This window comes from Syngnathoides biaculeatus, chromosome 13, assembly GCF_019802595.1.
Source record: "Syngnathoides biaculeatus isolate LvHL_M chromosome 13, ASM1980259v1, whole genome shotgun sequence".
Lineage (NCBI taxonomy): Eukaryota > Metazoa > Chordata > Actinopteri > Syngnathiformes > Syngnathidae > Syngnathoides > Syngnathoides biaculeatus.
In genome coordinates, this window is record NC_084652.1 from 27,270,916 (window position 1) to 27,285,402 (window position 14,487).

The window sequence follows — 14,487 nt, forward strand, 5'->3', positions numbered from 1 at the left end:
AGCCATGAGGCCACCACCAAAAGAGCCATGTATGGCTCGCGAGCCAGAAGTTCCCGAACCCTGCTGTGGGAGCAGTGGATGACAGATGGACACCACAGCTTCCGGGGGAATCCGCCATGCAACTTTCCAGGAAGTCATTGGATGGCTCGACAAAGTATGGGCTTCTGTGACAACCAAAACCATCCTGTCGGGATTCAGAAAGGCTGGAATAGACTAGTTTTAACTGCAATCGATGATGAGTCTGACGTACGCGACGTAGAAGAGGAAGCACTGTGTCATCTACCTCTGGAGTTGGTGGACTTGTTTAGAAGTTACAGAGCGGATGAAGATTTTATTGGATTTTAGTCACCGGGTATTTGGAGTGACATTAACGGTTTTGGTAAACTTCTTAGTATGTTATTTATGCTCAAGTTATTGGAATAACTCTTACGTTAACATACCAGGCACGGTCTCAGTTGTGTCATGTAATGTCAGCATACCGTTCAGCCTGTTGTTGCCTAAATTCTATTTTTATTTTAAATTGTTCGTCATTTAAATTTTAAATGACGTCTGTTCTTGGTGTTGGATTTTATCCAATAAATTTACCCCAAAAATGCGACTTATATACGTTTTTTTCCCATTTTTATGGATTTTATGGCTGGTGCGACTTGTAGTCCGGAGCGACGTATGGTCCAGAAAATACGGTATATGAAAAAAAAAAAGCGTCTCAAAACTGGATGTATGGAAAAATATGAGGTTTGGTGCTGATGGAGTTAAATGGGTATGGGAGAGAAGCAATTCTAAGACGTTTTTTATTAAATTTAAACAATTTCTTTGCATTTTGATTAGTATTCGTTCCGATGTCCCGATGATCCGAGGAACTAAGATATCTGGGGCTTCACGCCTGGTGGGTCACCCATGGCAAACAGGTTCTAAGTGAGGGACTAGACAAAGTACAGCTCCATAAACCCCTATGATGAGTAATGATACTGATAATGAATAATGGATTCAGGTTTTCCTTGCCCAGAGGGGGGTCACCGGGGCCTCCCTCTGGAGCCAGGCGTGGAGGTGGGGCTCGAAGGCAGGCACCTGGTAGCCGGGCCTGCACCCATGAGGCTTGGCGAGGCACAACCCGAAAGGGCAACATGGGTCCCCCTTCCCATGAGCTCACCGCCTGTGAGAGGGGCCGGGCAGTAGCCGAAGGCGCGGACCTTTTTGATCCAATCCCTGGCTACAGAAACTAGCACTAGGGACATGGAATGTCACCTCTGGCAGGAAAGGAGCCTGAGCTGGTGTGTGAGGTGGAGAAGTTCCTGACTTGCCTCGATGCACCACTTCGCCTCTGGTATCAGTCCTTTTGAGAGCGGATGGACTTCCACTGTGGAGCAGCCAATGGTGAGAGGCGCCAAGGAGGTGTGGATATATTTATTGCCCCCTGGCTTGGCACCTGTATGTTGGGGTTCACCCCGGTGGATGAGATGGTAGCCTCTCTCCATCTTCAGGTTGGGGGACGGGTCCTGACTATAGTTTGTGCCAATGCACCAAACAACAGTTTAGAGTACCCACCCTTTTTGGAGTCCTGAGAGGGTGTGCTGGAGAGCGTTCACAGATTCAAAGCCCACGTGGGCAATGACAATCAGGCCTGAAGAGGCGTGATTCGGAAGAATGGCCACCCCAATCAGAACCCGAGATGTGTTCTGTACTGGACTTCTGTGCTTATCATGGATTGTCCATAACGAACACAATGTTCAGGCATAAGCGTGTCCACATGTGACTTGGGACACGGAGACTCGAAGCCAAAGTTCGATGATCAACTTTGTGGTTGTCATCGGACTTGTAGCCACATGTCTTGGAAACTTGTGTGAAGAGAGGGGTGGAGCTGGCAACTGCTCGCCACCTGGTGGTGAGTTGGTTCCAATGGCGCGCGCAGATGCCGATCCGACATGGCAGGCCCGAATATTGTGAGAGGTCTACTGGGAACAGCTGGCAGATTCCCCCATCAGAAAGAATTTCAACTCCCACCTCTGAAAGAACTTTGCTCTTGTTCTGGGGGAGGCGGGGGGCATTGAGTCTGAGTGGACACTGTTCCGCGCTTCCAATGATGAGGCGGCCGACCGGAGCATGATGGATTGATAGTATTCGATCCAAACACAAACACGCATGTGGATTTGATTTATGAAACACCCGAACATTGCTAAGTGGAATAGCTGCATGCTAGTGTGTACTCGGCCATACTCTTTCTGTTCAAAAGTGTGAATCTTTACGGGGGTCTTTGAGACATGCTTTGTCTGGCCCCTCACTTACAACCTGTTCACACTTGGTGACCCTATCGGGGGCTTAAAGCCTTACCTCCTAGGATCATTGAGGCAAAATCTGCTCCACCACAAAAAGGTAACAGCTCAAGGATAAGTTGGATATTAAAATCACCTAAAATTAAAACACAATTTTGTATTGGTCTAGGAATAGTCTCCATTTTTGTTTTGTTTTGTTGTGATTTGTATATGATTGTGCACAACAGTGGTTTAAACGATGATAATATGATGAAGAAAAACTGTTGGTACTATTTGCATAGTTGGCTGCTGAATATAATGAAGTTGTGGACAAGGGATTCCAAGTTGGACCAACTGCTGGAGCATCATTACAGTCTACAGGAGAGACTGCAACTGGCAGTAACATTGACCCGAGGTAAGACTCAATTCGATGTTATGGTACTTTTGGCAGCAATAACGTCTTTTATCATCTGGTCCATGACCAACTTTTCTGTTTGCATTCTACTTTTTCTTGCAGTGCTATTAGTTTTAAAATAAAAACATTGTTGGTTTCCACATTTGTAAAACAAAAAATCTGAGCAAGTCTTCTGAAGGTCCGCATTGCCTACACCACAACCTTGGTGTAACCCATTACATCAACACATCTATGCGATATGTAGAGAATGATGTCATAGAGTTACAGTGAAGAAAACAAGTGTTTGAACATCATGCTATATTCCAAGTTATCCCACTTAGAAATCATGGAGGGGTCTGAAATTTTAATCGTAGATGCATGGCCACTGTGAGAGAGATTATCTAAAAGGAAAAATCCAGAAATCACAATGTATAATTTCTTTTAACGATTTGTGTGATACAACTGCATATAACTATTTGAACACCTGAGAAAACCAACATTATTTGGTACAGTCGCCTTTGTTTGCAATTACAAAGGTCAAACGTTTGCTGTAGTTGTTCACCAGGTTTGCACACACTGCAGGAGGAATTTTGGCCCTCTCCTCCACACAGATTTTCTCTAGATCAGACAGGCTTATGGGATGTCGCTGAGAAACACAGAGTTTCAGCTCCCTCCAATCATTTTCTATTGGGTTCAGGTCTGGAGACTGGCTAGGCCATGCCAGAACCTTGATATACTTCTTACGGAGCCACTCCTTGGTTTTCCTGGCTGTGTGCTTTGGGTTCGGGTCATTGTCATGTTGAAAGACTCAGCCACGACCCATCTTCAATGCTCTGACTGAGGGAAAGAGGTTGTTCCCCAAAATCTCCCAATAAATGGCCGCAGTCATCCTTTCCTTAATACAGTGCAGTCGTCCTGTCCCATGTGCAGAAAAACACCCCCAAAGCATAATGCTACCACCCCCATGTTTCCCAGTAGAGATGGTGTTCTTGGGATGGAACTCATCATTCCTCTTCCTCCGAACACGGTTAGTGGAATTATGACCAAAAAGTTCCATTTTGGTCTCATCTCACCACAAAAACCTGTCCCATGACTGTATCAACTAAATGGTCATTGGCAAACGTAAGACGGGCCTTGACATGTGCTGGTTTAAGGGGAAGCTTCCGTACCATGCATGATTTCAAACCATGACATCTTAGTGTATTACCAACAGTCACCTTGGAAGCAGTGGTCCCTGCTCTTTTCAGGTCATTGATCAAGTGTTGTCATGTAGTCCTGGGCTGATTCCTCACCTTTTTTCACCAAGCTGCTTGGCAGTTTCTCCATAGCCCTTTCCAGCTGTGTGGAATTGTGCACTTTTGTCTCTGGTGGACAGCTCTTTGGTCTTGGCCATGTTACAAGTTTGAGTCTTACTGATTGTATGGGGTGGACAGGTGTCTTTATGCAGCTAACAACTTCACACAGATGCATCTCATTCAGGATAATACATGGAGTGGAGGTGGAGCAGTTTCTGTTGGTGACCTTTGGAGACTTTATCCTCACTACTGAGAAAATAATAAGTAGTTGAATGGAACAAAACTGCAATGATTATATGTGGTCGGTATGCCTACCTTAACCTCTGAAAATATTAGAATAATATCTGAAAGATTAGGGATTAGAATAATATCTGAAAGATTAGGGATTTTATGGTCGTTAAAGTGTTTTCATCATTTGAGAGGATTGCCCCAGTGTCTGTACTCTGGAAGCTGAGTGTGGAGCATGGATGCTGACAAACTTTGGGACTGACTACATTGGGGACATGGTCGTGAGAGGCGAAAGAGAGGAATATTGTTGACTAATAAATTCTGATGATTGTATTTCATTCTCTTGTTGAACTCTCAAATGGGCAGCGGCCAATGCCTGCTGCTGTGAGTTATAAGCACTACTCCCTGCTGCACCTTATTAGTTTTTCTTTGATGATACAGTGATACCTCTCCTTACGAAAGTCTCTCTTAACGAAAGATTCAGGTTACGAAAAGCCTCCCCGGAAAATGTTTTTCTCAAGTTACATAAGAAATGGATTCCACCGAACATAAACATCCTATACTGTATCTTGGTGTGAAAGTGGTGCGATAGAGCTGCTCACTCACTGGCAACCAGCGGAGCATCTTCCTGGCATCACATTGGCTAGGAGGAATGTCAATCTTGAACCACGACGGACATCCTGTATCTTGGTTTGTGTAGCACAATGGAGCATCTCCACCCATTGACTAGCACGTAGCATCTTCCTGGCATCACATCCCTCCATTGACAAGAAGTGACGTCAATCTTTTTTGTTTTGGGGGGGGGGGGGGTTCAATCTTTACCCATGATGAAGATCCTGTATCTTTGTCGCCGAATTCATTGTCATGCACTCCCGCACACTTGTACTGTACAACTTCGTCAATGATTTATTAATCTTTTTTCACCATGGGCCCCAAGAAATTGATGGCCAGTGCCAATGAGAAGAAGATGAGTTGTTTTGTCTTATCAAAACAAAACAAGAAATCATCAAGAAAATAGTGCCTTCTGAAAGTATACGTCCCCCTTGAACTTTTCAACCTTTCACCACATTTCAGGGTTCAAACATAAAGATATATTTTTTTTGTCAAAAATCAACAACAAGTGGGACAGAATCATCAAATGCAACAAAATTTATTGGATATTTTAAACTTTTTTAACAAATAAAAACTTAAAAATTGGGGCATGCAATATTATTCGGCCCCCTTGCATTAATACTTTGTAGTGCCACCTTTTGCTGCAATTAAAGTTGCAAGTCGCTTGGGGTATGTCTCTTATCAGTTTTGCACATCGAGAAACTGAAATTCTTGCCCATTCTTTCTTGCAAAACAGCTTGAGTTCAGTGAGGTTGGATGGAGAGCGTTTGTGAATAGCAGTCTTCAGCTCTGCCCACAGATTCTTGATTGGATGCAGGTCTGGACTTTTACTTGTCCTTGTCATGTATCTGGCTCCATTCATCTTCCCATCAATTTTAACAATCTTCCACTGTTTTCAAAAAAGGTCTCATTTCCAGTGCCAAGAGAGATGAGTCAAGACCTATTTATAATGGTTAAAAGAAAAGAGCACTCAAGATCATCACAAACTAATTGTTCTGAAACATAAGAATGGCGTTGGTTACAGACTGAAAAAGTTGAAACCAGAAGTTTACATAGATTGCAAAAAAACATGTTTAATTTTTTGTCTCACTGGCATAGTTCAAATCAGACCCCTCCTGTTTCAGGTCAGTCAGGATCACCAAAATTATTTAATTTTGTTAAATGCCACAATCAGTCAGGATCCCCAAAATTATTTAATTTTGTTAAATGCCACAATCAGCTCCATTCTCAGCACCTTTCTACCAACATACTCACTTTTCACCTCTGAACATGTGCAAACCATCGTCGGCTTGCGGCTAACCCACTATTGTTGTCTGCTGGGGGTGATTGTCGCTTAGAATTAGTGAGCAATTGTAATCCTTGCCAGACTGATTTGGAGTTTTTCCAGTTTCCAGTTTTGCTGCATAAACCTTCTTGACGGTCAATCACAATCAGAGTGGAGCCCCATGCAAGATATCACCTCGTGGGGTCTCAATGATCCTTAGAAAGATAAGGAATCAGCTGAGGACTAGAGGACAGAACTTGGTCAATGACCTGAAAAGAGCTGGCACCACTGTTTCCAAGGTGACTGTTAGTAATACACTAAGATGTCATGGTTTGAAATCATGCATGGCACTGTGGGTTCCCCTGCTTAAACCAGCACATGTCAAGACCCGTCTTAAGTTTGCCAATGACCATTTGGATGATACAGAGGAGTCATGGGAGAAGGTTTTGTGGTCAGATGAGACCAAAATTGAACTTTTTGGTCAACTAACCGTGTTCGGACGAAGATGAATGATGAGTTCCATCCCAAGAACACCATCCCTACTGGGAAGCACAGAGGTGGGAGGATCATGCTTTGGGGTTTTTTTCTGCACATGGGACAGGGCTACTGCACTGTATTAAGGAAAGGATGACTGCGGCCATTTATTGGGAGATTTTGGGGAACAACCTCTTCCCCTCAGTCAGAGCATTGAAGATGGCTCGTGTCTTTCAACATGAGAATGATTATGCGCCCCCTACATAAAGATCACTGTGTATGAGGAGCCCTTTTTCGGCCCATGTTTTGTACATTTTAATTCAGTTGTAATGACATTTTAGTTATTTTTCACAGATTAGCTGGATGCAGTGGACATTTTGGACTTGAAGACTTTTCTCTGTCCTCGTCATCAACACTTTTGGATATCCTGGAGGCCATTAAACATCCCAGGTAAGTATGTTGCAAAACTGTTGCATCGAGATAATGCGTAGTAGCCCCGTCGGGGATAGCTTTGTTTAAAACATTAAACATTTGACACTTTTGTTTCCCACCTCAAATCTTAACTAGAATTGAAAGAATCTAAAGCTGCAGCCTTTCAAACAAGATTTGTTGTTTGTTGATGTTCCACCTTTGTCCAAAAAGGTTCTTAAGTTCTAAATTTTAGGTCGGCACTTCAACTATGTTTGCCCTGTGAATGTGTTCTCTGGGGGTGTTCAACAATAGAGTGTTGTTGTTTTTGCCCAATGTGGTTCCTGAAATCACCGTCATGCATATTAGGTCACGATGAATCGTTATTGTATTAAGTCCTTATCAGTTGTTCGCTAGTCTTGTTGCAAAACGGGATCTTAGTGCCACTCTTCCCATTTTAATGAGGGAATATTTGGGGAAGAGGGCTCAGGACATTATCAGCAAACAGTAGGTGGTGCCCCCTCCTCTATTTCTAGATGGGTTTTCTTGTTTGACAGAGATGAGTTCTTTCATACTTCTTTCAAACCAGCAATGTTCCTTTTCTGGTAGTAGTACATTTTGTCTTTGAAAATGTGTCCTTTTATCTTGACATTCAAATGAAACACTGATTTTGGACTTGAAGAAGCCTCATGTCGAGGTATTTTGCAAACTCCATAAACTGCTTATTTTGATCAACTCAGCAATTTTGTTTATACATTACAGTGCCGTGAGGAGTGCAATGACTTGGACATTGAAGCACAGCAGTCACTCCACATGGCACAGCTTCAACGGGAGACTTCTTAGGGTCCTGAATAAGCGTGTAATTTGCATCTCAGGAAGAAACATATCTTCAAGGACAATAATATACATAATATCCAAATTCTGGATAGTGAAGACTGCTGCTGTCATGTATGGAGAGACGCTGGACTCAAGAGCAGCCGAAGGCAAATAGAGTGTGAGGAAGAGGTTTTTTTTTTTTGTTTGTTTGTTTTTAAATAGGAAGGTAGTGGAAGTGGTCCTGCATGTGCAGGCGGTGGGGTTGACAGCAAGCAATGGAGAGGCCAAGCAGCTGGCTTGTTGGCAGGAGTGACGTGGATCAGGAACACAGGAGAACACTGAGAACAAGAAAACAGGAGCTTACTTGAACCAAGTCGGCCGTGGACTAGAAGAGCCTGCAAAACTTTGACGAGGATTTCAGGGAACAGGCAGGCTTATATACCGCTTGTAACGAGTCAAGTGCTGGTAACACAGAGGGTAGGGGACAGAGAAAGAGAACATGAAGCCCCCTCCAGGTTCCAATAATGGAATTGCAAGGGAGTACACACAGTACCACCCTTTTAATGAATGCCTCCTGGCACCCTGCCAGGCTTCCTCTGGCCCATACTCTTCCCAGTCGACTAAGTACTGGACCCCTCTATATCTTGGGCTCATGTGACACAGCGAAGGCCAGATAGTCTTCAATAATACTGTATGTGGGGGCAGAGTGAGTTCGTCTGGAGGGCTCAGGGCGCAGGTGGAGACAGGCTTCAGCAGAGAGACCTCGAGTGGAGGATGAATCTTAAAGGATTGTGGAAATTTTAATTGGAAGGAACTGGGAATAAGGAAAGGACCCATGAAATGCTGAGTGAGCTTCCGGCACTCCGTGGGAGGTCGGTTGAAGGAAGCTGAACTGACTGACACATCTTGTACTTGAGTGTAAGAGAGTGATGGTATATGACCCTTTTATTCCTTTCAGTGGATCGGGTTAAAGCTGCCTGGTCACCCTTCCATATGGCTTGGTCCCTCTTAAAGAGGTCCTTAATAGTGGGAACTGCCTGGAACTGTTCCTTGAATAAAGGCAAGGCATGAACGGGTATACCAGGCCCGGAACTGGTGAGGGAGGAGTGGACATAATCAATCCATGGGTGGAATGAGTTACAGGAGGAGGGGTTCCGTCCAGCAACACAACAGAGGGCTGATTACAGGGATTGATTTGCCCACTCCGTCTCGTCGCTGGTCTCTGGATGAAATCCCGACAACCAGCTGGCTGCTGCGCCCACTCATTTACATAATTCCTATCATACCTTGGGATGACAAATAAGGACGTCTGTCAGAGGCAATGCCGATGGAGTCTAAAGACGTGCTGGACAAGGAGTTTAGCAGTTTTGAAGACAAGTTGTTGTTTGGGGTGGAGTTCGTAATGGCCATCTCCCGGTGTATCAACAACTTCGTGACGGGCAGGACACAGCAGGTGAGTCTGGGGCACACCAGCTCATCCACGCGCACTATTAGTACCGGGGATCCTCAAGGTTGTGTCCTCTCCCCTTTGCTCTTATCGCTTTACACAAATGACTGCACCTCGAAGTATCCCAATGAAGTCTGCAGATGACACCTTATCAAAGACGCCAATGAATCTGCATATCGACAGGAAGTAGCGAGACTGGAGCTTTCGTGTGGTAAACACAACGTGGCGTTGAACACTTTAAAGCAGGGGTGTCAAACTCATTTTCGTAGCGGGCCACATTTTACCTACGGTTTCCCTCACAGGGCTGTTATGACTGTGAAACCATGAAAATCTTTGACCGCTTCATCATATTTAAAGGTACATATGAAATGTATGAGCTTTTGCGATCAGAACTCAAGAGTAATGGGTTTTTCAACTATATTTTTTGTAACACAAAATTTCTTGTAATATCTCAATGTTATCATTTATATGATGTGACAATTTGAAATTTTGACAGATTTTAACTTGTCATGGAAGTTGATACAGATGATTTTCCTTTGATTTGGCCTTGAGTTTGACACCAGTGCTCGAAAGACTGTAGAGATGATTGTGAACTTCGCGAGACATCCTTCACCACAGCTTCCCCTGACGCTGTCCAACTGTCCTGTGTCAACCGTTGAGAATTTAAAGTTCTTAGCAATTACTCTGAGGACCTGAAGTGGGAGACGAACATCAACTCCATCCTCAAAAAAGCCCAGCAAAGGATGTACTTCTTGCGGCTTCTGAGGAAGCACGGCCTGTCATAAGAGATGCTGAAACAGTTCTACACAGCGGTCATCCAATCAGTAGTGTGTACCTCCATCACAGTCTGGTTTGGGGCTGCCACAAAAAAGGACAAACTCAGACTGCAACGGACAATCAAAACCGCTGAAAGGATTGTTGGCACCACTCTACCCACAAATGAAGACTTGCACGCAACTCGAACTAGGTCCAGAGCGCACAGAATCCTTTTGGACCCTCCACATCCTAGCCACCAGCTCTTCCAGCTCCTTTTGTCAGGAAAGTGCTACTGATCAATCAATGTTAAAACTGGCAGGCATTTGAACAGTTTTTTTCCCTATGGTAATTAAGTCATTCAATTCTTGATCAGCGAACCTACTATTTTCTGCCTCGTGCCATTGTTGGGACAAACCCTCACATCCTGCTGATCCAATCACTATTCGTCTTAGTAACATATTTTGGAGACTATTGGACGATTCGTCACTTTAAACTGCTCCCTTTGCACAATTGTCTTTCCACTGGTCAATAACGGGAACTGCGAATGGGTAAAGGCACTCTATATAAGCTTAACACAATGTGGGACGTTGACACACTCTTATCTCTTACCTGTTTTAAATGAAGATGACTTTATACTTTGCACATCTGTGACTCTTATAAGGAATTAACAGAAATATCTCTTGTTCTTTGTTCATGTTACTTGTTCTTCGTTCTGAATGTCATACCAGGGCAGCACTAACTGCCGTTTTTACACACTTGGCCAATAAAGCTGATTCTGATTCTGACAGATTTGGAAAATCAATCAGTAGTGATAATGATCGTACCAGTAACAAAGGCGAGAGCGAAATGGGACCAAGGGCGGCTAGGGATAGGCAATGGCCACAGCAGATAAATGGAAGTTCAGTCACCTAAAGTCAGCGCCTCACCTCTTCTCAGGCACATCCAATGGCCAGCACCTCTTGGTTGTTGATGGTGTAGTTCCACTCTGGAGGGGACAGGTGATGGGGGGGAAAAAAAGCCCAGGGGTGGAGTTTCTGGGTCCCGGTGAGAAAGGACAGCCCCTGCCCCCGTGTCAGAGGCGTCAAACTTGACCACAAACTAAAGGGTTTGGGTTTGGGAGTGACGTAGTATGGGAGCACTGGTGAGAAGTGTTTTGAGTTGCTCGAATGCTTGGGATGCCGCTGGGGTCCACTGACAGGGAGAGTTGGTGGATATAAGGCTGGTCAGGGGAAGTAGAACCTTGCTGTAATTGAAAGAAAATCAGAAAATGTAGTGGAGAGGTGTAACTCAAATTTTTCTGCTTTGACGTGCAAATGTTTTTCAAAGACATGCTGGAAGACTTGGTGCACATTTGCAAAAATGAACTAGTTTAACATGTCATGGAGGAAGTCACTGATGAAGGGTTGGAAGATTGCAGGAGCCTTGGTCAATCCGAACGGCGTAATGTAGTATTCAAAGTGTTAGGGGTATTGAAAGTGGTCTTCCATTCATCCCCCTCACAGATACGGATGACATGGTAGGTGTTCCGTAGGTGCAGTCTGGTAAATATTTGGGCATCGCAGAGGCGTTAAATTCATGGGTAGGTTGTGGGATAGTTGTGATTTGTTTTTAATGGTGATGTCATTGAGTCCACGAGAGTCAATACAAGAAGCCCTTACTAGAGATGAAGAAAGTCAAATGATTACAGAAGTTAGTGTGTCATGGATATACAATGAAGAAAGTAAGTATTTGAACACCCTGCTATATTGCAAGTTCTCTCACTTAGAAATTCTTGGAGGCGTCTGAAATTTTGATCATGGGTGCATGTCCACTGCAAGAGAGATAATCTAAAAAGAAAAATCCAGAAATCACAATTTATTATTTTTTTAACGATTTATTTGTGATACAGCTGCAAATAAGTATTTGAACACCTATCTATCAGCTAGAATTCTGACCCTCAAAGACCTGTTAGTCCACCTTTAAAAGTCCTCCTCCACTCCATTTATTGAAACTCTGTGTTTTTCATCGACAGCCCAGAAACCTGTCTGATCTAGAAAAGATCTGTTTGGAGGAGTGGTCCAAAAATCCCTCCTGCAGTGTGTGCAAACCTGGTGAACAACTACAGCAAACATTTGACCTCTGTAATTGGAAACAAAGGCTACTGTACCAAATAACGTTGGTTTTCCCAGGTGTTCAAATAGTTACATGCAGTTGTATCACACAAATAAATCGTTAAAAAAATCATACATTGTGATTTCTGGATTTTTCTTTTTAGATTATCCCTCTCACAGTGGACATGCACCTACGATTAAAATTTCAGACCCCTCCATGATTTCTAAGTGGGAGAACTTGGAATATAGCAGGGTGTTCAAATACATATTTTCTTCACTGTATAAGACGTGCAAGATGTAAAATCTTCATTTACAACAGGTAACAGATAAGTTTAACGCCCCATAATGTGTTAAGATAATATAGCGTGCCGTTACATGTTCACGGTTCTCGTTAGAGACAAGTGCAATGTCAATTGTGCGAAGGGAGGAGTTTAAATTGACGAATTGTGCGGTCTACTGTTGCCCGGTAATCACAGTTCTACTGTATCACAATCAGTTTGTTGCTTAATTGTGATGGACCATCTGTCTGTGCAAGACAAGTCTGGCAGGCCAAGTTGTTGGATTCGCCATGTCATTTGGGCAGTTCTAGTTTTGTGGCACATTTCAGATGGAAGCCACGTTTGCAGAAGCAACAAATGAAAGACCATTTCGATGGCACTAGCTTGCTCTGATAAGTTTTGTTGGCTGTGTTTTGCACCAGAGGAGTATTTGGTACTTGGTTGGAACAAGGTGAGGAGGTTCACAAAACTATCGTGGCATATCGGGAGGTATGCTCTGGGGTAGATTTGGACATTTCTCACATTTTACTACTTCACTCTGAAGTTTCAGCATTTTGATTTGCAAACACATGTTTGAGGGACTCAATTTGTTCTTGTTGATGGAGATGGAATTAGGTCAGCTGGGATTCTTTTTGAGAACAGAAGATGAAGCCTTGTATTCCCTTTTGAGCTCGAGTAAACTACTGGGGAAAAACTGACAGCATGCAGGTGTGGATAATAGGAGGTGAAGTCTTGACGAATTGTTTTCTCATCTCCAGAACACACAGGTCAACAATTCTCCTTGATGTCAACTGCCCTCTGGAGCAAAAATCACCAATTTAGGGCAGGGCTGACTGCTCCAGTTACTAAAAAGGGGGGATTTGGCTCCACCACGCAGCTTCGGGCACAAAGTATTCCCTTTGAGGTCAATTGCCCTTATTAGGAGAGAACAGAGTGCAGGCTGGGGTGGACAGCTCCAGTGACTGAAAATGAGGAGATTGAGGTCCACCACACAGTTCATATGGGGTTGTTGGGTTTGTATGTAGTCCAAGGGTTCCAAGGACTCCGTATTCTCTATTCACTGAACACCACTGGAAGATCCTAATACTCATCCAAGACAGTTGTTACTAAAGGATGGCCCAACTATTAAGAGGCCCTTATTTTTTCACAGAGCCAGATAGCTTTGATAATTTTGCTTTGTTTTGTTTTGTTTTTGTTTCAAGATAGCAGTTTCTGCATTCATGGCTTTTCTTTGACTATTAATGGCATTTGTTTGATGGGTATGAAGTGTGAAAAATATGCAACAAAATACAGAATTTGAATAGGGGGAAAATACTATTTTATGGCAATGTATATCTATGACAATCCGATTTTTTTTGTTCTCTCTGATAATAGAACAGGTGTGCTCCTGCTCCCAGAACAGAGGGGTCTGCCATGCAACTGCTTCATAAGCGCTGAGGTCGTGCACTGGTTGGTCACCAATGTTGAAGGTGTAGCCACACAATGCATGGCTGTTGATATTATGCAGGTAAAAGTTGTCTTTCAGTGATGCAAATCTTTTGGGTTGTTGTCTGTGTCAGTCCTTTCTACATTTACTAATACTGTATTTTTGATGAGTAATTTAGTCTTCTGGTTGATGTGATATTTGGAATCTTCATGTTTTAGGGTTAAAGTCTCGTAGTTTTTGCTGAATTATTTATATTTGTTAAAATTGTTTATGTTCAGTGTACAGGTGGCATCAAGCAAACAATTGAACAGTTTGTATCCCTGAAATTGCAATAGTAATAATAGCCACAGTAAATATGAGCTGATTGGGAATTTTTAATTTCATTTGAATCCCAATAAATACAGGAAAGCAAACAAGTATTTTAACACCCTCCTATATTGCAAGTTCTCCAACGAAGAAATCATGGAGGGGTCTGAAATTTTCATTGTCGGTGCATGTCCACTGTGAGAGAGATAATCTAAAAAGAAAAATCCAGAAATCACAATGTATGATTTTTTTTTTTTTTTTTTAGCAATTTATTTTTGTGATATCGCTGCAAATAAGTATTTGAACACCTGTCTATCTCTAGAATTCTGAGTTAGTCCGTCTTCAAAAGTCCACCTCCACTCCATGTATTATCCTGAATCAGATGCACCTGTGTGAGGTCGTTTACTCCATAAAGATGCCTGTCCACCCCATAAAATCAGTAAT

The 14,487-nt window shown here is 43.2% G+C and overlaps 1 protein-coding gene across 22 annotated transcripts in view; it reads left to right on the plus strand.

The window, feature by feature from the left end:
• depdc5 (DEP domain containing 5, GATOR1 subcomplex subunit) overlaps positions 1–14,487 on the plus strand; it is a 225,134-nt gene that overhangs the window by 151,738 nt on the left and 58,909 nt on the right. For all 22 annotated transcript variants that reach the window (XM_061838768.1, XM_061838770.1, XM_061838772.1 and 19 more), the window contains 3 exons: positions 2,552–2,664; positions 6,871–6,966; positions 13,686–13,818. In XM_061838768.1, coding sequence (XP_061694752.1) covers positions 2,552–2,664; positions 6,871–6,966; positions 13,686–13,818 — 342 coding nt within the window. The remainder of the gene's footprint in view (positions 1–2,551; positions 2,665–6,870; positions 6,967–13,685; positions 13,819–14,487) is intronic.